Consider the following 26091-nt stretch of genomic DNA (forward strand, 5'->3'; position numbering starts at 1 on the left):
ATGACGAAGGATGCGCTCAAACAACTGTGCAAGGAACATGACCTTTACACCGTCCCTGCTCTCAACGACGTCCTCTACCTCCACTTCAAAGGTTAGTTAACTGTCACTAGATGAAAAGGTCTACTGGCCCATACTAGGCAAGTATGGGCCAGTAGGTCTAGTACAGTGTTCCTCATTTCTTGTGTTCCCCATTTCTTGTGTTCCTCATTTCTTGTGTTCCTCATTTCTTGTGTTCCTTATTTCTTATGTTCATATGGTGAGAGTGTCTAGACAATCCATCGAAGAGTCAAAGTTCACATATCACAAACTTTTGTACATATAATTTTTTTTTTTGTTATTTTTAAAACCAGTCAAAGATCTTGCGTCAATTGAATATTCATTTAGTAATCAGACAATAGCCACAACAAATATCAACCAACACAGCAAATATTTGTTAATCATTGCGCCTAGTTGAAAAAACACCCGTCCCATGTGCTCCATCATCAGGTAAGTAAACAATTATCACGGTATTATACCAACGTATAAGGATAAATTCATCTAATGTATTCCATTACCAAGTGAGGAAGGAACCAATCCACGTACTCAGTCACCACATGAAGGTAAAATCACTGCTCCATTACTACTAAACCATCACATGAGCCTCATCACCACTACGCAAGGAGAATAAAGGATATAAAGATGAGTGATGGTTCCAAGATCCAACAATTTCAAAGGGAACAACGACTTTTACCACATAGTTAAACCTCTTGCCAGGAAACTTCATCGTTATCCTTCATAACAACAGACTTACTGTCCCATGCTGGGCAGGTCTTTCTTAAATCCAACCTCTTCTCAGCAATCAACTTCTCCACCTGAACCTTCACGTCACTACGCTCTCCATATGGAAGAAATCACAATAAAACGCGTGATTGCAAATATATAAAAATACCACAGTGAAAACAGAAAAAACACCTGAGAGCTTTCACGTGCTTACACACATATCTTCAGTAAGCCTCATTTGTGTCATCTCAGTAAGCCTCAGTTGTGTCATCTCAGTAAGCCTCAGTTGTGTCATCTCAGTAAGCCTCAGTTGTGTCATCTCAGTAAGCCTCAGTGATGCTGTGTCTTCCAGGGTACTCGGAGATAGAGAACCTGGAGGAATACACGGGTCTCCGATGCCTGTGGTTGGAGAACAACGGCTTCCGCACCATCACTGGTCTCCAGCATCTCCAGTACCTGCGCTCCCTCCACCTCCACCACAACCTCCTAACCTCTCTGGAGGGGCTCCAGGATCTCCACTCTCTGGTCACCCTCAACGTCTCCCACAACATGATCTCCAGTATTGAGCACATATGTAAGTTCCGGCCTTTTATGTAGCTCACATTAGGCATTTAAATTAATCGTAATGTTTTCTCTCTCAAAAATCGTGTTCAAACCCAAAAGCAACATCTTTTCACCTTGATCTACGTTCTTGCTTGATGTTTAAGTCTCTTTTTTACAGTTCTATTCATAATAATAATATTTATTTCTACAAGTATATGTACAACATATGCAGACCTAACTGACACATAAACAATGTAGCTTTTAAAATCACGGGATGGGTGGCTTTTCAACGCATGACTAGTCAGTTCTAAGACTAGCAGACCAGTGTGTTATCAAGTGGAGCCAGCCTGCTTGTTCAACAACTGGCTGCCATGAGTTCAAACTTCACCCCTTTCCGTGATTTGTTGGTAATTGTACTGTTACGATTTCAGGAGACTGTGATTCTTTACTTGACAGATCCCCCACATCGGGCGAGAAATTGCCAAATAACAAGTCTTTCATTCAGTCTTTGACTTCTCTCTCTATTTACTGCCTTCCACTTTCATACTTTCCGACTCTTCCCTCTTACCTCTCCTGTCCTTTTAAAAAGCCTCCATCCCAGACTTATATACGCTTATACTTAATATTTCATGATAAATAAAACACTTGTGAGACACTTTCGGTAGAAAATATATCCAAAGCTGGAGTGTTATGTTGCGATCAGAAGCCTGTATGTATGTTCTGATGGGAAGTGTTGGTGCGATCACTAACCTGCATGTGTGTATTCTGATGGGCAGTGTTGTGGTGCATATGTGTTCTGATGGGCAGTGTTGTGGTGCATATGTGTTCTGATGGGCAGTGTTGGGTGCATATGTGTTCTGATGGGCAGTGTTGCAGTGCATATGTGTTCTGATGGGAAGTGTGGAATATTAAAATTACCTGGATGAATCTCATTAGATACATACCAGTAATTTAATAAAAGTAACAAAAGTAATTATTCTTTATCAAGGTTACAGAGACATGTAGGAATTTTAGGACGTCCTAGGTCGCAAAAAATGTCCTCCTTCGATGCCTACTGTCATATCTCCACAAGTCACTCTGGACCTATATTAATTTCAAATAAAATATACATCACCAGGAATTTTATGTGGACTGTATGTTAATTTTAATAAATGACTACATATATATTGAAGGAGAATTTATAATAATGACACTCACCAATTTGTGTGGAGATTACTTGGTGTGTCATACACAAACCCCTGCCTTAAATATGAAGAAAATACTGGCCAGAATTTCAACATAAATAGACATCACCTGGGTTAATTTTTCCTATTCCCATCTAATTATGGAGTTCTGTCCATTCACCTAATTCTCACATTCTGCAGGACTGCAAATCCAATAATTTCGGCTCCTATTTAGGAGGTTTCAACCACAATTTAACTTCCAGAGCGACGAAATTTATACACATTTCACTAGCGTGCCTTTGCCCACTTCAAAACAATGGCGTCCCCCCCAAGCGACGCTAACCCACCATCGCTGGTTCATGTTTCTATTTACAAATTAATTTTTATTAACTACAATGTATTTCACTAATTTACATACAAAATACACTGTATTTTCGGAAAATATACAGTATTTTCCACGCTGTGGCCAGATGGAGTTCGTTGCTAAACGACTCAGATTACTCCTTCCTCTAGGAGACGATTCCAGCCAGTTCTGGCTTGAGTGGCTGTTTTCCTAGTAGGTCTTACTACAATTTCATCTTCCTGCATCACTTGGTCAGAGTTATCTTCAATACCACTCGTGTCACTTTCCCTTAGATTTTCATTCACATTTGATTGAATACCATTTAATTCCAAGGGAATCAATTTATTAATCGTGCATAAATTTTCCTGGCCACGACACAACACTTTGACATTCCAGACAACACCTTGTGCATCTGGGTACAAAGACAATACTTTGACCAGAAGCCACAATGTTCGATGCTGTTCAGTATCAATTAACACAATGTCACCTGTTTGAAAGTTCTGTCGATTTACTGCCTCTGTCGCGCCATAAAAGTGTTCACGTAGTGTAAGAAGATATTCCTTACGCCACACATTAGACCAATGATCAATTACTTTATTTAACATTTTAAATTTATCACACAACACTGCTGCATCATTGTAATCTTCATCACTTTCTTCAGGATTATCTCTGTAGACAGGGGCAGTTTCCAATTTCCTTCCATATATTAGGTGAGAAGGTGTTAATGCATCTGCATCAAGTGTATCAGTCATGTACAAGAGAGGCCTATTATTTATCCGATTCTCTGCCTCCACCAACACTGCACGGAATTCCTCCTCTTCCGGTGTAGTACTTTGCGGAGACACCTCTTCACTGTGCCTATCAGTCTTTCGTACAGCTTCCCCTGCCAAGGGGCTCTAGGAGTAATAAATTTCCAGGTACACCCTCGTTGGGTTAACAGAGATTGAACATCGTTACTCTTATTTAATTCTATCAAGTGTTGAGCACCCGCTACAAAATTAGTGGCATTATCCGAAATCATCAATCTCGAACAGGATCTCCTAGCTGCAAATTTTCGAAACAGCTGTATAAACTGTTCAGCAGACAAGTTCAAAAGATTTAATCACCCTTTTTACACTTTGCCGTCCTTGTGGAATCCAGAAAGTTTCCCTAATATAATTTAAGGTATCTTGTACTCCACCATGCATTACATTTTTATGGGCATTTAAAGCAATTAAAATTGTTAGATGATGAGTTTTGGGCAGTAAGATAGGGTGTTTAGCATAATCACCCAATTCAGCATTTTGTAACCTACCTCTGCACCTAATTACATTATTCTCTAAATACAGCCCCAATTTCTCTATTATGGAACCTTTCACAATTTTTCTTTCCATCATTAATTTAATCTCATTTCTGTAGATTTCTTCCTGTACCCTCATTATCCAATATTCAAGAGGATGTGAAAAATTATATGAGATATTCATCTTGTTTAGAATTTTAAACACCAACTTAGTTACATTGATTAGTTTGGGTAAAGAAGAATACCTATTTATATCAGTGGCTAAGGGAGGACAAACTATTGGAGCGGTGGTCACAGTAATTTCAGTAGGAGCAATATATGCCTTTTGTACACGCCAATTAGATTTATTTACCAACCAGCTCGGTCCTTCAAACCATGATACAGCATGACTCACGAAATCGTAATGACACGATTGCAAACAAACCATACCATGGGCGGGGATAGAACCTGCAGGTTCTATCCCCACCCTATCCCCTGGATTCTCCTCACCAGGTATATTATTAAATGTTAACATATGCTGACCCAAACTTTTATACTTCTCTTGCATCTGATTAATTTCAGCGACTCTATTTGTACATACACAATTTTACTGCTTCCATTACGAATCCATTATAAGGATACCTCATTATCAGACCAAATTTCAGTGTCGCTAATATTTATCTCCTGCAACTTATTTCTTATATAATTAGCTAATTTGACACCTATATAAATGGCTGTTAATTCCAACTGAGGTATGGTACATGATTTAATTGGAGACACTTTAGCCTTAGACATAACAAGAGAAATAACACTATTACATTGAAGGTAAGCAACTGCTCCATATGCCAATTTTGAAGCATCACAAAAAATGTGGAGTATATTTTTCCCATCTGGATTGACCACCTGGCGTGGGAACTCCAACATTGGAATTTTTTCATAATCACCAATTAATTCATCTAACATGTTAATGAATTCCTCATGTAGAGTTTCATCTCAAGCACATTTAAGCTTCCATGCTTCTTGTATTAACAATTTCCCTCTTATAGTAAGGGGTGACACTAAGCCTAGTGGATCAAAACATTTGGAAACTTTAGCAAGCAAGACTCTCTTAGTTAATTTATTGGGTATACTGTATTTATTAGGTTTTAACATTAACAAATCTCTCTCAGTATCCCAAGTTAATCCCAATACATTACTACATTTTGGTACTTCATCTCCAGGGTAATCTTTACTTATTTTGTCCTTTAATTTGGACGAATTACTATTCCATTCCCTCAGAGGCATATTTGCACTTTGCTTTATTTTATTAGCCTCTCCATAAGTCATTAACAGTTCCTCTTCAGTTGACGTCACACCCAGGAAATTTTCCATATAAAATTGTTTGCTCATTACTTTACTCAATGGACTTTCCATACGTTTAAGGTGTGCATTTATTGTCGCTTGAAGTAGGAACGGACTGGATGTAGCACCAAATAATACGCTCCTAAAGCGAAAGGTTTTCAGAGGGCTAAGTGGGTCACTAGGATTCTCAGGCCACAAGAAGCGGATACCATCCTGGTCAGCCTCTTGTAAACCCACTCTTAGGAAAGCTTTACTTATGTCAGCGGTAAAGGCATAATTCTTCACCCTGAAATTTAATAAGATATCTCCTAATTTTTCCGTCAATGACGGACCTGCCATCAAACAGTCATTTAAACTAGGTACATTTTTGTTACTCCTGGCACTACAATTAAACACAATCCTCAGAGGAGTGGTCTTAGAATCCTTCTTCACTCTGTGATGTGGCAAATAGTGACCATAAATTTTGGCTTGTTCAGGAGGTACCTCTTCTATAAATTTATTAATTGTTCAGTAATTATTTCATTACAGGCAGTCAACAATTCTGGTGTCTTACTCAGTTCGCGGAGCTGAGCCTTTAATTGTCCATATGCCATTCTGTAATTAGTGGGCAATTCTGGATGGTTCAGTCTCCACGGAAGTCGCACCCAGTATTGTCCAGATTCAAATTTTACATCTCTCAGGTACTGTTCCTGAGTAAAAGAATCGTCTGGACTTTTTTCATTTACATTTATTCCAATGCTGTCTAATTCCCACAATTTATGCACTGGCTCAACACCATCCTCTATGGAAGAATTATATTGGGGCACGATTTCATGAGTAAGACACACAGTTATGGTATTTATAGTTTCCTCTAGTCATGCATTATTATTATGAGGAATCCTACCATACATTACATGGCCTCCTGTAATCTTTAAAAGGGTGACACCACATTTCTTTACCATACCCTTTACAAAGGAGGCATAATAGCCACTACCTATCAAAATATTTATTGGGCCTACAGAATCATCACTTACACCAGAAGGTGCTAAATTTACATTATGTGAAAGTCTTTCTGTAGCTTTACAAAGCCCTATTGTAGATATTTTCACTAGAAGCCTATCTACAATTACTGTATTAATACGTTTTTTCTCATTGCCCAACCTGACAGTTACATAAACAGTGTCATACAACTGAGCTCTTTTATCTGAGAGAAAACCTAATAATTTTAGAGTTGTAGGATCTCCCATTTGTACTTTCATCCTGTTAAGACATTTACGTTTTATGAAAGTACGCTCTGATCCCTGGTCTAATAATGCAGTTACATTTTTTGATTTATGCCTTTTATCATCAATTTTTACCTCTAACACAGGTAAGGCTACTTCAGCAAAACCATCATTATTAACATTAGCAGCAATTTTTACATTAGCCACTGTTGTGTCAGGATTGTCAACATTATCATTATTATCAACATTATCATATAGACCTTTACACATGACTATATGGTGTCTTCCTTTGTGACATTGATAACAGAAGTTTAATTTGGCATGACAATCCTTTACATTGTCATTACCTAAACACCTGATACATCTGTCAAGTTCTTCCAATCTTCCAAATTTATCATTCCATGAATTGTATGCATTGCAATTCTTAGAAAAATGAGTACCCTTGCAGAAAAGACAATCTCTCTTTTATCTGACTGGTTTCTTATTAACTGGGCTACTCTTAGGAGGAAACTTATTCTTTTTACCTTGTGGAGAATCATTATTTCTGATTCCTGCTACTTGATATGCACCTATGCAACTCTTTTTAGGAGATGAATTTTGATTATTAACATTGGGATAATTTTTTCTCTGCTACTGAACAACTAATACTTGTAGACCTAGTCTTATTTCCTCCAGACCAAAATAACCTTTGTGATACTTGTTCGAGATCCAATCAACTGTTTTACAGCTTAATTTATTCTGTGCAAGGGCACTCAATAACCAGTAGGATTCCTTCAGATTGTATTTATTACTTAAAGTTTTGAGAGTGCTCTCCACTTTAACTCTAAACTGCTGTAAACCTTTGTAAGTGTGATCTGGAGTTTTTAAATTAACAATAATAACAACTAGATCCAACCTATTTTGTTCTATATTACCATAACTGACTTTCAACAAGTCAACTGCTTCCTTGTAAGAATCATCTACATTGGGAAAGGCTTGTATGAATGTGTGAGCATCTCCTCTTACATGTCCTTTGAGGTAAAATAATTTAGTTGCACAGGCTAGGTCACTCCTGTCATGCACAGCTGCTTTAAAAATTGACCAAAACTCCTCCCAATTTTCTCTAGGATTAAATACAGGTAAACATAATTCTTGGAGTTTTGGCAAAGATATCTTATTTGTTGGAATAGATTGATCAACTGCCTGGTTTACAGCTTTTAATTTATTCAAGGCCTGACTTTTACAAGAAAGATTTGTTTTCTTCTAATTCATAATACTGGTTAATCAAAAGATCCATTTCTGTCTCATCTGCACAATTTACTAACAAATCTCCTTCATATTTTTTATAATATAATTTGTATGAATCATATCTATTCCCTAAAGCAACTAAATACAATTTTAAATCATCAGTATTCATAATTTCCTGATTCATTATTTCCAAACATTTATTGTGTGCCTTTGTTACATGACCCTTTCTAGCCTGTAATGATTCTTTCTTGGCTCTAAATTCCATATGTTTGTCATCTACATTAATTTCCTCATTTTCACCCATGGTGCAATGTATTAAATTCAACTTAATTAATAACACTGATTATGTACTTAATTATGCACTTTATAAAGGTAAATATTACAACTTACCTTTGAATAAATCCTAGCTACACTTGAGCTTAGCAATTACACATGTAAGGAAATTATAATATAAATTTTAAATACACTAATATAAATCCTAGCTACACTTGAGCTTAGCAGCTACACATGTAAGGAAATGTTAATATAAATTTTAAATACACTAATATAAATCCTAGCTACTCTTGAGCTTAGCAAAATTATTATGGTAGTAATTATAATCCACTACACATTAAGTAAATTTGTGGACTTAACATCCACTTCCTTCTGTCATGTCACTTATAATTATTAAGTAATTAATTCACTACTTAATGACTTCACTAATTACATCCGGATCAAACAAGGACCAATGGGCAACTATGAGGAAAATTAAAATTACAGGATGAATCTCATTAGATACATACCAGTAATTTAATAAAAGTAACAAAGATAATTATTCTTTATCAAGGTTACAGAGACATGTAGGAATTTTAGGACGTCCTAGGCCGCAAAAAATGTCCTCCTTCGATACCTACTGTCATATCTCCACAAGTCACTCTGGACCTATATTAATTTCAAATAAATTATACATCACCAGGAATTCTGGTAAACATTAATATAAATATGTGAACTGTATGTTAATTTTAATAAATGACTGCATATACACTGAAGGAGAATTTTAATAATAACATTCACCAATTTGTGTGGAGATTACTTGGTGTGTCATACACAAACCCCTGCCTAAAATATGAAGAAAATACTGGCCAGAATTTCAACATAAATACACATCACCTGGGTTAATTTATCCTATTCCAATCTAATTATGGAGTCCTGTCCAGTCGCCTAATTCTCATGTTCTGCAGGACTGTAAATCCAACAATTTTGGCTCCTATTTGGGAGGTTTCAACCACAATTTAACTTCCAGAGCGACGAAATTTATACACATTTCACTAGCGTGTCTTTGCCCACTTCAAAACAATGGCGTCTCCCCCCCCCTCAAGCTACGCTAACCTACTGTCACTGGTTCATTTTCTATTTACAAATTAATTGTCATTAACTACAATGTATTTCTCTAATTTACATACAAAGTACACTGTATTTTCGGAAAATATACAGTATTTTCCACAGGCAGTGTTGTGGTGCATATGTGTTCTGATGAGCAGTGTTGTGGTGCATATGTGTTCTGATGGGCAGTGTTGTGCCCACAGGTGGTCTCCCACAGCTGGAGACGCTACAGGTGAGCCACAACCGCCTGTCACAGCTGCACGAGCTCCAGCTCCTGGCCCTCTGTCCTGTGCTATCCTGCCTTGACCTCTCCTTTAACGGTATCCAAGACCCCGACGTTGTCAAGGTAACACTGACGGTGTCAATGTATCACTAACTGTGTCAAGGTATCACTGGCGTTGCCTAAGGAATATTGACGCTGTCAATACTGATGCTGACAAAGTAATACTGACGTTATCAATGTAACACAAGTGTTGTCAATGTAACCCAGATGTTGTCAAGGTAACCAAGACATTGCTAAGGTAAAACTGACTTTTTAAAGGTAACTTAGACGTTGTCAAGGTAACCCAGATGTTGTCAAGGTTACACTGATGTTGTCAATCTAACACTGGCGTTGTCAAGGTAATACTGGCGTTGTCAAGATATCGCTGATGCTGTCTAGGTAACTTAGACACTGTCAAGATAACACTGGCGTTGCCAAGGTAACTCTGATGTTCAAAAAGTAACAGGAGCGTTGTCAAGGTAACAAAGATGTCAAGCAAACCCAGACGTTGTTAAGGTAGCTCAGAATTCCCCTTTCAGTGCTTCATTCACACCCTCTTCATTCCCCTTTCAGTGCTTCTTTCACCTCCAGGCATCTTCCATATGCCATTCCCCTCCAGTGCTTTCACACTTCAGTGCTTATTCCAATTTATGCTTCATTCAACCCGCCTTCATTCCCCTCGTGTTCATTCACACTTAAATTTCATTCCTCATCTTCATTCCCCTTCGGTGCTTATTCACCTTCACCCCTTTTTCACATTACCTTCACACCCGTGTTTTCCCCAATTTCATGCTTCTTCACCTCCAGTGCTTCTTTCACATCAGTGCTTCATTCCCTCCCAGTCTTCATTCACATTTCAGCCCCATTCACCTCCAGTGCTTCATTCCCCCACTTAAAAGTTTCCCATTCACCTTTCGTGCTTCATTCACATTTTTAGCCCTTCATTCCACACATTTCCATTCCTCAGTGCTTCATTCACTCCAGGCTTCATTCACACTTCGTCTTCATTCCCCTTCGGTCTTCATTCACATTTCAGGGTTTCATTCACCTCGGCTTCTTTCCCCGGCCCCTTCTTTCCCACCGGTTCATTCCCCTTTCAGTCTTCATTCCCACTCCAGTGCTTCATTAACTTCAGTCTTCAACACCATATTTTCCCTCCAGTCTTCATTCACATTCAGCTTCATTCCCCTTCTGTTTTACTATGTTCATTACATTTCACCTTCTTCACATTTTCAGTGTTTTTCCTCCAGTGCTTCATTAAATTCCCCTTCATTAAACCGTGCTTTACCTCCGGGCTTCATTCACATTCAGCCTTCTTTCCCCCCCAAAAAACCTTCATTCCCTAGTGCTTCATTAAAAATCATGCTTCATTCAAATCCAGTGCTTCATTCCCCAGTCCATTCCATCAGGTTTCATTCACCCCAGTGCTTCTTTCCCCTTTAGGTTTCATTCACCTCACTTTTTCAACAGTGCTTCACCCCAAACATGCTTTTTCCATTTTTGGGTTCATTCCCCTTTCAGGCTTCACTTCATTCACACTTCAGTGCTTCGTTCACACTTCAGTGCTTCATTTGCACTTCAGTTCTTTATTCACACTTTAGTGCTTCATTCACACTTCAGTGCTTCGTTCACACTTCAGTGCTTCATTTGCACTTCAGTGCTTCATTCACACTTCAGTGCTTCATTCACACTTCAGTGCTTCATTCACACTTCAGTGCTTCATTTGCACTTAGTTCTTCATTCACACTTCAGTGCTTCATTCACACTTCAGTGCTTCATTTGCACTTCAGTTCTTTATTCACACTTTAGTGCTTCATTCGCACTTCAGTGCTTCATTCACACTTCAGTGCTTCATTCACACTTCAGTGCTTCATTCGCACTTCAGTGCTTCATTCACACTTCAGTGCTTCATTCACACTTCAGTGCTTCATTCACACTTCAGTGCTTCATTCGCACTTCAGTGCTTCATTCACACTTCAGTGCTTCATTCACACTTCAGTGCTTCATTTGCACTTAGTTCTTCATTCACACTTCAGTGCTTCGTTCACACTTCAGTGCTTCATTTGCACTTAGTTCTTCATTCACAATTTAGTGTTTCATTCACACTTCAGTGCTTCATTTGCACTTCAGTTCTTCATTCTGACTTCAGTGCTTCATTCACACTCCTCTGCTTTATTCACACTTTAGTGCTTCATTCACACTTCAGTGCTTCATTCACACTTCAGTGCTTCATTCACACTTCAGTGCTTCATTCACACTCCAGTGCTTCATTCACACTTCAGTGCTTCATTCACACTTCAGTGCTTCATTCACACTCCAGTGCTTCATTCACACTTCAGTGCTTCATTCACACTTCAGTGCTTCATTCACACTTCAGTGCTTCATTCACACTTTAGTGTTTCATTCACACTCCACTGCTTCATTCTCACTTCAGTGCTTCATTCACACTTCAGTGCTTCATTCTCACTTCAGTGCTTCATTCACACTTAAGTGCTTTATTCGCACTTCACTGCTTCATTCGCACTTCAGTGCTTCATTCACACTTCAGTGCTTCATTCACACTTAAGTGCTTCATTCACACTTCAGTGCTTCATTCACACTTCAGTGCTTCATTCACACTTCAGTGCTTCATTCACACTTAAGTGCTTCATTCACACTTCAGTTCTTCATTCACACTTTAGTGTTTCATTCACACTCCACTGCTTCATTCTCACTTCAGTGCTTCATTCACACTTCAGTGCTTCATTCACACTTCAGTTCTTCACTCACACTTTAGTGTTTCATTCACACTCCACTGCTTCATTATCACTTCAGTGCTTCATTCACACTTCAGTGCTTCATTCACACTTCAGTGCTTCATTCACACTTAAGTGCTTTATTCGCACTTCACTGCTTCATTCGCACTTCAGTGCTTCATTCACACTCCACTGCTTCATTCGCACTTCAGTGCTTCATTCACACTCAATTTCTTCGTTCGCACTTCAGTGCTTCATTCACACTCCACTGCTTCATTCGCACTTCAGTGCTTGATTCACACTCAATTTCTTCGTTCGCACTTCACTGCTTCATTCGCACTTCAGTGTTTCATTCACACTCCACTGCTTCATTCTCACTTCAGTGCTTCATTCACACTTCAGTGCTTCATTCACACTCCACTGCTTCATTCGCACTTCAGTGCTTCATAACACACTCCACTGCTTTATTCGCATTTTAGTGCTTCATTCACACTCCACTGCTTCATTCGCACTTCAATGCTTCATTCACACTCCTACATTTAATTCAAACTCTTGTGCTTCATTCACACTCCATTTCTTCATTCACATTTCAGTACTTCATTCACATATGTTCTTCATTCACACTCCAGTGCTTCATTTACATTTCAGTGTTTCGTTCACGCCTCAGTTCTTCATTCATATTCATTCGTGTATCAGTGCTTCATTCGTGCCTGAGAACGTCATTCACGCATCGCTTGCTACCAGGAAATAAGTTAATACTTCTGGTCTAATAACAGATATTTTGTATTAATTGATAGATCTCGAAGTAAAGAATAACATAAACATCTCGGTAATACTGAGGTCAACAGCAGCACGTCGTATGATTTTCATCCTTACAGTAATATTGTAAATGTTAGTCAGAGAAAAGGAGTGAAAGTTATTTCTTGAGAAGTGAAAGTTGTTATACCTTGAGAAGTCAAAGGTATACCTTGAGAAGTGAAAGTTATACTTTGAGAAGTGAAAGTTGTTATACTTTGAGAAGTGAAAGTTGTTATACCTTGAGACGTGAAAGTTGTTATACTTTGAGAAGTGAAAGTTGTTATACCTTGAGACGTGAAAGTTGTTATACCTAGAGAAGTGAAAGTTATTCCTTGAGAAGTGAAAGTTATACCTTGAGAAGGGAAAGTTGTTATACCTTGAGAAGTGAAAGTTATTATACCTTGAGAAGTGAAAGTTGTTATACCTTGAGAAGTGAAAGTTGTTATACCTTGAGAAGTGAAAGTTGTTATACCTTGAGAAGTGAAAGTTGTTATACCTTGAGAAGTGAAAGTTGTTATACCTTGAGAAGTGACAGTTGTTATACCTTGAGAAGTGAAAGTTGTTAGACTTTGTGAAGTGAAAGTTATTCCTCGAGAAGTGAAAGTTGTTATATCTTGAGAAGTGAAAGTTGTTATACCTTGAGAAGTGAAAGTTATACCTTGAGAAGTGAAAGTTATTCCTCGAGAAGTGAAAGTTGTTATATCTTGAGAAGTGAAAGTTGTTAGACTTTGTGAAGTGAAAGTTATACCTTCAGAAGTGAAAGTTATTATACCTTGAGAAGTGAAAGTTGTTATACCTTGAGAAGTGGAAGTTATACCTTGAGAAGTGAAAGTTATTCCTTGAGAAGTGAAAGTTGTTATACCTTGAGAAGTGAAAGTTATACCTTGAGAAGTGAAAGTTGTTAGACCTTGTGAAGTGAAAGTTATACCTTGAGAAGTGAAAGTTATTATACCTTGAGAAGTGAAAGTTGTTATACCTTGAGAAGTGAAAGTTGTTATACCGTGAGAAGTGAAAGTTGTTATACCTTGAGAAGTGAAAGTTGTTATACCTTGAGAAGTGAAAGCTATGCCTTTAGAAGTGGAAGTTGTTATACCTTGTGAAGTCAAAGTTTTACCTTGAGAAGTGAAAGTTATTATACCTTAAGAAGTGAAAGTTGTTATATTTTGAGAGGTGAAAGTTATTCCCTGATTCGTAAAAGTTATTATACTTTGAGATGTGAAAGTTATTATACCTTGAGAAGGGAAAGTAATTCTTTGAGAAGGAAAAGTTAATACCTTGAAAAGTGAAAAAATACCTTCAAAGTTTAAAAATCATACCAAGAGAAGTTAGAAGACTTTCTCTCAGAATGATGCTACCTTATTTTAGAAAGCTGTCATTTCATAACTTTCTTCATATGTACGTAAATATTAAAAAAAATGAAGATGATTTAATATATTGATAAACTTGGTGTTCCCAATATTCTTAATTCGTCATTACTCAGTGAGAATCGAACTGTAACAGACCTTCAACATGTTTCCTGAAATGTATTTCAGAGCGTCAAATTACATTTATTTAATTATAAATAATTGCCACATTCCACAGTAAGTTATCTTAGTGTCCCCGCTTGTCAAGGATAATCTCAACTGGTTCAGGTCAGGGAACGGGTGTGATTTGAACCCATGGCAAGTGAGTCCTTAAACTCGCAGGCCAGTGCGTTGACCACTGGGCTAGCCAGCTCTAATAAGATTCATTTAACTGGGTATATTTCTATACACCATAGGGAAGTTAGCATGGACCACACTGTGACCACAAATGGTGTATAGGAATATACATTACTTAGTTGGATGAATATTATTAGAGCAGGTGGCCGAGTGGTTAACGTACTGGCCTGTGAGATCTGCGACTCATGCGCCATGGGTTCAAACCCCACCCTTTCCCTGGTCTATTTACAATCGCGTTATTACGATTTCGTGAGGCAACTGATTCACCCGTAACACATCATTGGGCACGAGGTAATCTTTATGGACGAATATAGACTGGGTTAACTTCTTTTGTTTTTCTAAGGAAATCCGTGATTCATCAATGTGTAAGTCTAATATTAACTGCCCAAATGGAACTTTAAGAGGGAAGTGGAGAGAAAGGATAAAGAGAAGCGTGATGAAAGAGGGAGGAGAGGGAACTGCTCTGAAAACACTCAAGTGATGAGTGGACAATGACTTTGAGGACAACTTGGTTTTGTGGGGGAAGTAAAGGTGATCTAATTCTCCCAGCCACAGCCTACTATTATTTTTTAATACAAAGTACTAAATACTAGAGTCCTGATAGGATGCTAGCTAAGACCTACCAGTGTTCTAGTAGGATGCTAGCTAAGACCTACCAGTGTTCTAGTAGGATGCTAGCTAAGACCTACCAGTGTTCTAGTAGGGTGCTAGCTAAGACCTACCAGTGTTCTGGGAGGGTGCTAGCTAAGACCTACCAGTGCTGATAGGATATTTAAAGCGGTACAGTTTCTAGTAGATACTATATTGACTATTTAATTCTTCTCGTTAAAGCTTGGCTGGCCCAAGGTCCACACTCAGCACTGGGTTCACACTCACCTGGCACTCTGATTACCGCAGGTACTGGGTGCGGTGCGGGAGCTGCGGGTGGTGCAGCTGACAGGGAACACAGCAGTACGCCAGGTGAAAGCCTACCGCAACGTCCTAATCAACACCTGCACCAACCTCACCTACCTGGATGACCGTCCTGTGTTCCCCGTGGACCGTGCCGCTGCACAGGCCTGGTAGGGTGCGTTTATAGGGCCAGAGGCTTGGTAGGGTGCGTCTATAGGGCCAGCAGCTTGGTAGGGTGCGTCTATAGGGCCAGCAGCTTGGTAGGGTGCGTCTATAGGGCCAGCAGCTTGGTAGGGTGCATCTGTAAAGCCAAAGGCGTCGTAGGATGCGTCTACGGGCCCAAAGGCCTGGCAGGGTGCGTCTATAGAGCTAGAGGTCTGTTAGGGTGTGTTTGTAGGACCAGCTTGAATTAAAAATTTATCATTGGGAAAATAAGTCTGTGGAAGGTGCGTGTGATTTCACTTTCTTTGCTCTGTGTATGTTGTTGCTGGGTGTCGTGGAATGCCAGACCCACTGAGTGTGTTGAGTCCATGTTTGTGATATGTTCAACTCACCTTCCACAGACTTTGCTTGCATTACTATATCTTGGGGCCCTTTATCTGACACTAACAGACCTTTTATCCCATACGGTGGGGTTTTCCCGGGCACTGATGGGTATGTCGTTAACATAGCATGGGGAATAAAAAAAAGGGCCCCAAAGGAATTTTTTCCCTTTCCGTTGCCCAAAAATAATAGAAACAATATCCAAATTCCCCGCACTTAGGAGGGGTTAGAAAACGACTTTTCCCGGTCGACAGACCTTTTAAAAAAAGGGTCACACAGTGCCCCTTTGGGAAACCCCATCTGTTTTTTGGGGAAAAATACAACTGTTTTTTCTGGGTAATATTGTTTTTGGGGAAATTAAAACTGTGTTATGAGGAAATACAACTGTGTTGTGAGGTAATGTGACTGTGTTGTGAGGTAATTTTACTGTATTGTGAAGTTATTGACGTAAAGGGCCTAAAATTTTTTGGGTTGGTTTGTGACGTAAAACAGCTACGTTGTGAGGTAAGACAGCTGTCTCCCGCCCTCAGGAATGTGGGTGGTGTGGAAGAGGAGAGGAAGACCAGGAGGGAGTGGGCAGAACGCGACTTCCAGCGCCAACGTGACTGCGTAAACGGTGAGTGGGGAAAAAATGAATACTGCTCTCTCCCCCCCTCTCTCTGTCTTATCTAAGATCCCCAGTCTCTTTAAAATACCTGAAATTATCACCATACCTGAAATAATCACAAAATTTTCTTTTAACCCATTTTTAAATGTTTTTAAATTGGATTTATTTCCCCCCATTAAAATTAACCCAAACCCAAATTTTTTGCATCGTTTTTGGTTACTTTAGTATCTCAGAGGACATCATACACACGGTATAACTCACTCCTGTTGCAGATGTATTGAGACTTCAAATGTGCTGGCTGAAGGCCCCGGAAGGATCACCACCCACTCTGAAAAAATTATCTACGTTGAGGACAACGGCACAGAAAAACTCTATGCTCTTACTCCTGCAGCTAAAGCGTGGGCCCAGAGTAGAGTCCGAAAGATGAGGAAAGATGCTGTGGATCAAGTGACGGATACAACTCACATCCTCAGAACGAATCAGACATTGAGGAGATTCTGGAAAATATGGAATTCGAAATAAACAATTTGCAGGATCTATATGAGCGTCACAACCTAGAAATGGAGAGATTCTCACAGGGAACACCAGACAACAGCGAGCCAGAGGCTGACGATGACGTGGAAGAAATAGTAAACAATGGCATGTTGAGGAACATGAATGGTATTGATAATAATAATGAAGCAGATCCTGTGAGAGTTCCTGTGTTCGGCGAGAGGTGGGTGGAGGATGCTAGAAGGATCATGGAGGCAGGTGACTGGCAAGAGGAGCTGGAGAGCTCCAGTAACACGTCCGAAGAGGAAGAGAGTGCAGATGAGCTTATCATAGAAACTCCAGAAGAAACCAGTTTGGTTGAGGAAGAGTCAAGCCTGACTGATGAAGACAGTCATGAAAGCATTTTTGAAGAGGAGAGTGTGAATTCTGTTTCCCCTGTGTTTGACAGGAACGAACTTCAAGAACTTCTGAAATATAACCCACCATCAGTGAAAGGTCCGGCTTTTAGTCAAACTGTCGACTGTGAAGTGTTTAAACCAAAGCCAAAACTTGAGGATTCAGAGACAAATTCTTCATGTTCCAGCCTCAGCCAAGCTTCCCTGCCAGACTCTTTAACAACTGAGAGTTTCGAAGTAGTGAAGTCTACTAATTATACCCACAGCACAAGTCACAGCTTAGAGGGAGTGCAGTTTTCTGGTCAAACCCACAACACGAACAGTTCAACTAGTTCTTCGCACGACTCTGAAGCTGCAACATTTGATCTGAACACAACATCTCAGCAGGCAATATTTTCCTCTCATGATTCTCAGCTCCCAGCATCTTGTAACAAGAAAATGCCTCAGTTGACTGCAGACGAATCCACCGACGGTCCATGCCACGCACAGTCTAGTAGTGGTCTACTCGTCTCCACACAAGAGAAAACAAGAGAAAGAGAGACGAGGGAAGATACAGATAAGGTGCGACCCGTAACGAGGGACACTACAACCCTAACAGGAGGCTGGACACCTGGCCGGCATCAGGACTCAATCTTCAGTACCCGTGACGCCCTCAGGAACTCCCACGAGGCCTTCGTTAGAGGACGCAACATCAGTGAGCACCTCGTTTACCACTGTATACTCTTGTAATACCTCGTGTGTTCTTCACAGTAGAGATGTTTTCAAAATTCCGTTCTATTGTTAAGTGTGCCATCGTAGATTAATGTAAAATGCAAATTGCTGTTTATTGTTTTGCACTTTTCTAATCTATTTTCCTAATGTTTAGTGATTTTATTATGTTTGATTTCATCTATACATTCTAACTGAGTACATCCATTAGGAAGCTTGTTGTTCACTGGAGAAGATGACGATGTTCAAGCAGCGGTGAAACCTGTGGTGCTCTCTTCTGCAAGTCCCGCCTCCCAGGTATACAATCCCATCTTCCAGGTATACAGTTCCACCTCCCAGGTATACAGTTCAACCTCTCAGGTATACAGTCTCATCTCCCAGGTACACATTTCCACCTCCCAGGTACACAGTTCCATCTCGCAGGTACACAGTTCCATCTCCCAGGTACACAGTTCCACCTCCCAGGTACACAGTCTCATAACCGAGGTACACAGTTCCATCTCCCAGGTACACAGTTTCATCTCCCAGGCACAAAGTTCCATCTCCCAGATACACAGTTCCACCTCCCAGGTACACATTTTCATCTCCGAGGTACACAGTTCCATCTCTCAGGTACAGAATTCCACCTCCCAGGTATACAGTTCCACCTCCCAGGTAAACAGTCTAATCTCCCAGGTACACAGTTCCATCTCCCAGGTACACAGTTCCACCTCCCAGGTACACAGTTCCATCTCTCAGGTACAGAGTTCCACCTCCCAGGTATACAGTTCCACCTCCCAGGTAAACAGTCTCATCTCCCAGGTACACAGTTCCATCTCCCAGGTACACAGTTCCACCTCCCAGGTACACAGCCTCACCTCCCAGGTACACAGTTCCATCTCCCAGGTACACAGTTCCACCTCCCAGGTACACAGTCTCATCTCCCAGGTGCAAAGTTCCATCTCCCAGGTACACAGTTCCACCTCCCAGGTACACAGTTCCATCTCCCAGGTACACAGTTCCATCTCTCAGGTACACAGTTCCACCTCCCAGGTACACAGTCTCATCTCCCAGGTGCAAAGTTCCATCTCCCAGGTACACAGTTCCACCTCCCAGGTACACAGTCCCACCTCCCAGGTAAACAGTCTCATCTCCCAGGTATACAGTTCCATCTCCCAGGTACACAGTTCCATCTCCCAGGTATACATTTCTACCTCCCAGATATACAGTTCCATCTCCCAAGTATACAGTTCTACCTCCCAGGTACACAGTTCCATCTCTCAGGTACAGAGTTCCACCTCCCAGGTAAACAGTCTCATCTCCCAGGTACACAGTTCCATCTCCCAGGTACATAGTTCCACCTCCCAGGTACACAGTCTCATCTCCCAGGTACACAGTTCCATCTCCCAGGCACACAGTTCCACCTCCCAGGTACACAGTCTCATCTCCCAGGTGCAAAGTTCCATCTCCCAGGTACACAGTTCCACCTCCCAGGTACACAGTTCCATCTCCCAGGTACACAGTTCCATCTCTCAGGTACACAGTTCCACCTGCGAGGTACACAGGCTCATCTCCCAGGTACACAGTTCCATCTATTAGGTACACAGTTTCATCCCCCAGGTATACAGTTTTACCTCCCAGGTACACAGTTCCATCTCCCAGGCAAACAGTTCTACCTCCCAGGTACACAGTTCCACCTCCCAGGTACAGTTTCACCTCCCAGGTACACAGTTTCACCTCCCAGGTACACAATCTCATCTCCCAGGTACACAGTTCCAGCTCCCAGGTATACAGTTCTACCTCCCAGGTATACAGTTCTACCTCCCAGGTATACAGTTCCACCTCCCATGTAAACAGTCTCATCTTCTAGATATACTGTTCCATCTCCCAGGTATATAGTTCTATCTCCCAGGTACACAGTTCCATCTCCCAGGTACACAGTTCCATGTCCCAGGTATACAGTTTCATCTCCCAGGTATACAGTTCCATCTCCCAGATACACAGTTCCATCTGCTCGGTATACAGTTCTACCTCCCAGGTGCACAGGTCCATCTCCCAGGTATACAGTTCCACCTCCCATGTAAACAGTCTCATCTTCTAGATATACTGTTCCATCTCCCATGTATATAGTTCTATCTCCCAGGTACACAGTTCCATCTCCCAGGTACACAGTTCCATGTCCCAGGTATACAGTTCCATCTCCCAGGTATACAATTCCACCTCCCAGGTAAACAGTCTCATCTCCCAGGTACACAGTTCCATCTCTCAGGTATACAGTTCCATCTCCCAGGTATACAGTTCCATCTCCCAGGTATACAATTCCACCTCCCAGGTAAACAGTCTCATCTCCCAGGCACACAGTTCCATCTCCCATGTATACAGTTCCATCTCCCAGGTATACAGTTCCACCTCCCAGGTAAACAGTCTCATCTCCCAGGTACACAGTTCCATCTCCCAGGTATACAGTTCCATCTCCCAGGTATACAGTTCCACCTCTCAGGTAAACAGTCTCATCTCCCAGGTACACAGTTCCATCTCCCAGGTATACAGTTCCATCTCCCAGGTATACAGTTCCACCTCCCAGGTAAACAGTCTCATCTCCCAGGTACACAGTTCCATCTCCCAGATATACAGTTCCATCTCCCAGGTATACAGTTCCACCTCCCAGGTAAACAGTCTCATCTCCCAGGTACACAGTTCCATCTCCCAGGTATACAGTTCCATCTCCCAGGTATACAGTTCCACCTCCCAGGTAAACAGTCTCATCTCCCAGGTACACAGTTCCATCTCCCAGGTACACAGTTCCGTCTCCCAGGTATACAGTTCCATCTCCCAGGTATACAGTTCCACCTCCCAGGTAAACAGTCTCATCTCCCAGGTACACAGTTCCATCTCCCAGGTATACAGTTCCATCTCCCAGGTATACAGTTCCACCTCCCAGGTAAACAGTCTCATCTCCCAGGTACACAGTTCGATCTCCCAGGTACACAGTTCCATCTCCCAGGTATACAGTTCCACCTCCCAGGTAAACAGTCTCATCTCCCAGGTACACAGTTCCATCTCCCAGGTATACAGTTCCACCTCCCAGGTAAACAGTCTCATCTCCCAGGTACACAGTTCCATCTCCCAGGTACACAGTTCCATCTCCCAGGTATACAGTTCCACCTCCCAGGTAAACAGCCTCATCTCCCAGGTACAAACAATTCCATATTCAGCAACTATTTTTAACACCTTCTCAAGAACCTTTAAAAAATAATTCCGTTTTTCAGGTATTTAACTTATAAAAAAATGCTGTTGAAAAAATACACAAGTTGACCATAATTTCAAGAGAGAACTTGAGACGACGTTGACGTAAGTGGTGGACTTGGTGACGACCCGGGATGCACCGGGAGCTCTTGGTGACGACCCGGGATGCACCGGAACCTCTTGGTGACGACCCCGGATGCACCGGGACCTCTTGGTGACGACCCCGGATGCACCGGGACCTCTTGGTGACGACCCGGGATGCACCGGAACCTCTTGGTGACGACCCCGGATGCACCGGGACCTCTTGGTGACGACCCGGGATGCACCGGGACCTCTTGGTGACGACCCGGGATGCACCGGAACCTCTTGGTGACGACCCGGGATGCACCGGAACCTCTTGGTGACGACCCGGGATGCACCGGAACCTCTTGGTGACGACCCCGGATGCACCGGAACCTCTTGGTGACGACCCGGGATGCACCGGAACCTCTTGGTGACGACCCGGGATGCACCGGAACCTCTTGGTGACGACCCCGGATGCACCGGAACCTCTTGGTGACGACCCGGGATGCACCGGAACCTCTTGGTGACGACCCCGGATGCACCGGAACCTCTTGGTGACGACCCGGGATGCACCGGAACCTCTTGGTGACCACCCGGGATGCACCGGGACCTCTTGGTGACGACCCGGGATGCACCGGAACCTCTTGGTGACGACCCGGGATGCACCGGGACCTCTTGGTGACGACCCGGGATGCACCGGGACCTCTTGGTGACGACCCGGGATGCACCGGGAGCTCTTGGTGACGACCCGGGATGCACCGGAACCTCTTGGTGACGACCCGGGATGCACCGGAACCTCTTGGTGACGACCCGGGATGCACCGGAACCTCTTGGTGACGACCCGGGATGCACCGGAACCTCTTGGTGACGACCCGGGATGCACCGGAACCTCTTGGTGACGACCCGGGATGCACCGGAACCTCTTGGTGACGACCCGGGATGCACCGGAACCTCTTGGTGACGACCCGGGATGCACCGGAACCTCTTGGTGACGACCCGGGATGCACCGGGACCTCTTGGTGACGACCCGGGATGCACCGGAACCTCTTGGTGACGACCCGGGATGCACCGGGACCTCTTGGTGACGACCCCGGATGCACCGGAACCTCTTGGTGACGACCCCGGATGCACCGGGAGCTCTTGGTGACTACCCGGGATGCACCGGAACCTCTTGGTGACGACCCCGGATGCACCGGGAGCTCTTGGTGACGACCCGGGATGCACCGGAACCTCTTGGTGACGACCCGGGATGCACCGGAACCTCTTGGTGACGACCCGGGATGCACCGGAACCTCTTGGTGACGACCCCGGATGCACCGGGACCTCTTGGTGACGACCCCGGATGCACCGGGACCTCTTGGTGACGACCCGGGATGCACCGGGAGCTCTTGGTGACGACCCGGGATGCACCGGGACCTCTTGGTGACAACCCGGGATGCACCGGGAGCTCTTGGTGACGACCCGGGATGCACCGGGAGCTCTTGGTGACGACCCGGGATGCACCGGGACCTCATCTAAAGTCTCCTCTCTAAACTGCGATTTATTTTCGGTTATTTAGCAGAGTATTGTCTAAATACAAAACTCCCAGCATCATTCCTTTCTTCCATTTTTTTTATCTCTCTGTGTGTTACTAACAGAAGTCTCCACAGTGAGTGTGGTAATACAAGAATCAGTGTAGATGATAATAATAATAATAATAATAATAATAATAATAATAATAATATTAATATTAATAATAATAATAATAATAATAATAATAATAATAATAATCTTTATTTACTACAAGTACATGTACAAGGTATACAGTCCTAGCTGACATCAGTGATATACTTCTATATAGAAAGCCACTTGTAATGCAGAGCACTACGAGCAAATAAGGTCAATTTTGCCCCCAGGATGAGACCCACACTAGTCAGCTAACACCCAGGTATCTATTTTACTGATTTACGAATATGGGCAGCAGATGCTTTAAGGAAACACGTCCTAATGTTTCCAGCCGTACTAGGGATCGCTCCCCGGACCTCACTGTGTGAGCTAAGTGCGCTAGTGATCGAGCTACGGGTTCAGAGAGCCGACAAGTTGATAAATTAAACACATGTGCAACTCTTGGGTATCTTTATTGGGGAAATGTTTTGCTACACAGTTTCTTCATCAGTCCAGTGCAAAGAAGAATAGTGAACATCAGGAGATCGAGGTAATCAGTCCCTCAGCCTGGATTCGATGTAATTAATCCATCAATCTTACAATCTTGTCAAGATTCATGGGGTAATTACATCGAATCCAGGCTGGGGGGGACTGATTACTTCAGTCTTTTGATCTTTACTATTCTTCTTTGTACTAGACTGATGAAGCTACTGTGTGACGAAACGTTTACACAATAGAGATACTCAAGTATTACATATGTGTTTAATTTATCAAGAAGCATCAGTCCATCTCAGACAAACACCAGCCAGTATGTACATGTTGTTGCTCTAGCGTCGCCCTTGTGTTCTCACCTCTTATTCTCTTTATATTTCTTTCCTATTTCAAACACTTTGTTCATTCTAGAATCATATCTTTTTAATCAGTCATATTTTGTATCGTTAGTCTGCAATCATATATTTTTAATCAGTCTACAATCATATATTTTTAATCAGTCTACAATCATATATTTTTAATCAGTCTACAGTCATATATTTTTAATCAGTCTACAATCATGTCTTTTTAATCATTCATATTTTGTATGGTTATCCTGGGATACACTTGAGAAGTGATCCCTGACGCCTGTGACCACATGCAACACTACAAACATTGAGTTTCTTTATTGAGTTGTATTTATAATTATTATTAATATTCTGAAAGTCTCTTTATACACACAAATGCGTCTCGTCGCGCCGTTTCCTGCTCATCTTTTTATTTTTTAACAAATAGCAATTTTAAAAAATATCCTTCCAAACATTTTAAGGAAAGTCAATGTACACAGTCCATAACTCACCAAATCGTAATAACACGAGTGTAAACAAAACACGGTAACGGTGGGATTTGAACCCATGGGTTCAAGCCCCACCCGTTCCGTGGTTTAATATGCTTATTTGCTTTTGGGTTATAAATACAGTAGACTACCGCATCTATACATCATTAAGTAATGTTCATCCTCCAGCTTCTAACCTTGAACATTTAGAAATAACATATTTCATATTTATGAGTGATTATATTTGAATTTACTCTTCTCAGCTCTGTCTCCCTCTAATAATGTTTGTTACCCTGGCATCTCAGGTGGGCACGATGCCACGTGATCGACCTCTCATTGAAGAACTCGACCAGGTGGACCATTAAGGCAAGACGATCCTCCGCGTACAAGCTGAAACCCAACATGAGAAGCCCAACGCATATACATTATACGCTACCTGTTGAGCGATGCTGGTATCAGTAACCTGATACCCATTTTTCATTTACAGAGGATATTAGTTCCACGATACTAATACCTTTACCAGGTTTGTCAGTGTTGTGAAGCACTGCTTAGTTTATGACATTTAGAAATCACCAGAAAAATAATATCAATGGCGAGTGTTGGAATATTTTTCCTTCTCAGTATCCGGGCAATTAATCGACATCGGCTTCTCTGATCGACTTCAAACTTTCAATTCTGGTTTATCTTATTTAGAGAAAAGTTCAGATTGTTACTGAGCTGTATACGTGTCAGTTTGCTAATTCTGCAAATCAAAATTTCGTAGCTGTGTCTATGCAATAACTAGAGAATGCTTCTTCTCATCTTCAAACTTTTAACGCATGTGTACCTTACATGAAGGTTTGAATCAGGCTGTATAGGTACCAATTTGTGCAAGAATGGTATATAATACCGACAAGATGAAATTAAGACACATGTGCAACATCTGGGTATCTTTATTGTAGACGTTTCGCCATCCAGTGGCTTTATCAATACAAATTCCAGGACATAACTAGAAGACAGTAGGACTATATACAGAAGATGAGGTAATCAGTCCCTCAACCTAGGAGTAGGTGCGAAGAGCACCATAGTCGTGGAGATTCTGAAGCAGAAGCAAGGAGCCTGGCGCTTATATAGTAACGTCAGATGTAGCAGACGAGGGCATAGTCACTGGTAGGCGGGATTCCCCAGTGGAAGTAGGTCCTTCCCAAAGAGATGAGTTAGTTGTAGTAGTAGTTGTCATAGCCATGAAGGTTATGTACATGTCCTCAGAATCAAGATTCCATGATGTTGCAGTGTCTGACAAGTTGCACAACTTGTCAGACTACCAGTGACTATGCCCTCATCTGCTACATCTGACGTTACTATATAAGCGCCAGGCTCCTTGCTTCTGCTTCAGAATCTCCACGACTATGGTGGTCTTCGCACCTACTCCTAGGTTGAGGGACTGATTACCTCATCTTCTGTATATAGTCCTACTGTCTTCTAGTTATGTCCTGGAATTTGTATTGATAAAGCCACTGGATGGTGAAACGTCTACAATAAAGA

The 26091-nt window shown here is 41.8% G+C and overlaps 1 protein-coding gene across 1 annotated transcript; it reads left to right on the top strand.

Annotated features, from left to right (window-relative positions):
- Positions 1–25496, top strand: dtr (defective transmitter release). The gene is made up of 8 exons (XM_070097276.1): positions 1–91; positions 1112–1333; positions 9402–9544; positions 15591–15754; positions 16658–16736; positions 17148–18315; positions 18541–18626; positions 24873–25496. Exons 1-8 carry the CDS (start codon positions 1–3, stop codon positions 24930–24932), a joined length of 2013 nt encoding a protein of 670 aa, XP_069953377.1. The 3' UTR covers positions 24933–25496.
- Positions 25497–26091: the final 595 nt, after the last annotated feature.

The sequence above is a fragment of the Cherax quadricarinatus genome, chromosome 57, assembly GCF_038502225.1.
Source record: "Cherax quadricarinatus isolate ZL_2023a chromosome 57, ASM3850222v1, whole genome shotgun sequence".
Classification (NCBI taxonomy): Eukaryota; Metazoa; Arthropoda; class Malacostraca; order Decapoda; family Parastacidae; genus Cherax; species Cherax quadricarinatus.

What these genes read in the sequence shown, in the direction of transcription:
- dtr (XM_070097276.1), top strand. Translation starts at nt 1, where the DNA reads ATGACGAAGGATGCGCTCAAACAACTGTGCAAGGAACATGACCTTTAC. An exon ending in AAGACCCCGACGTTGTCAAG is followed by an intron (nt 9,545 to 15,590) that starts GTAACACTGACG and finishes TGATTACCGCAG; the next exon opens with GTACTGGGTGCGGTGCGGGA. An exon ending in TCCAGCGCCAACGTGACTGC is followed by an intron (nt 16,737 to 17,147) that starts GTAAACGGTGAG and finishes GGCCCAGAGTAG; the next exon opens with AGTCCGAAAGATGAGGAAAG.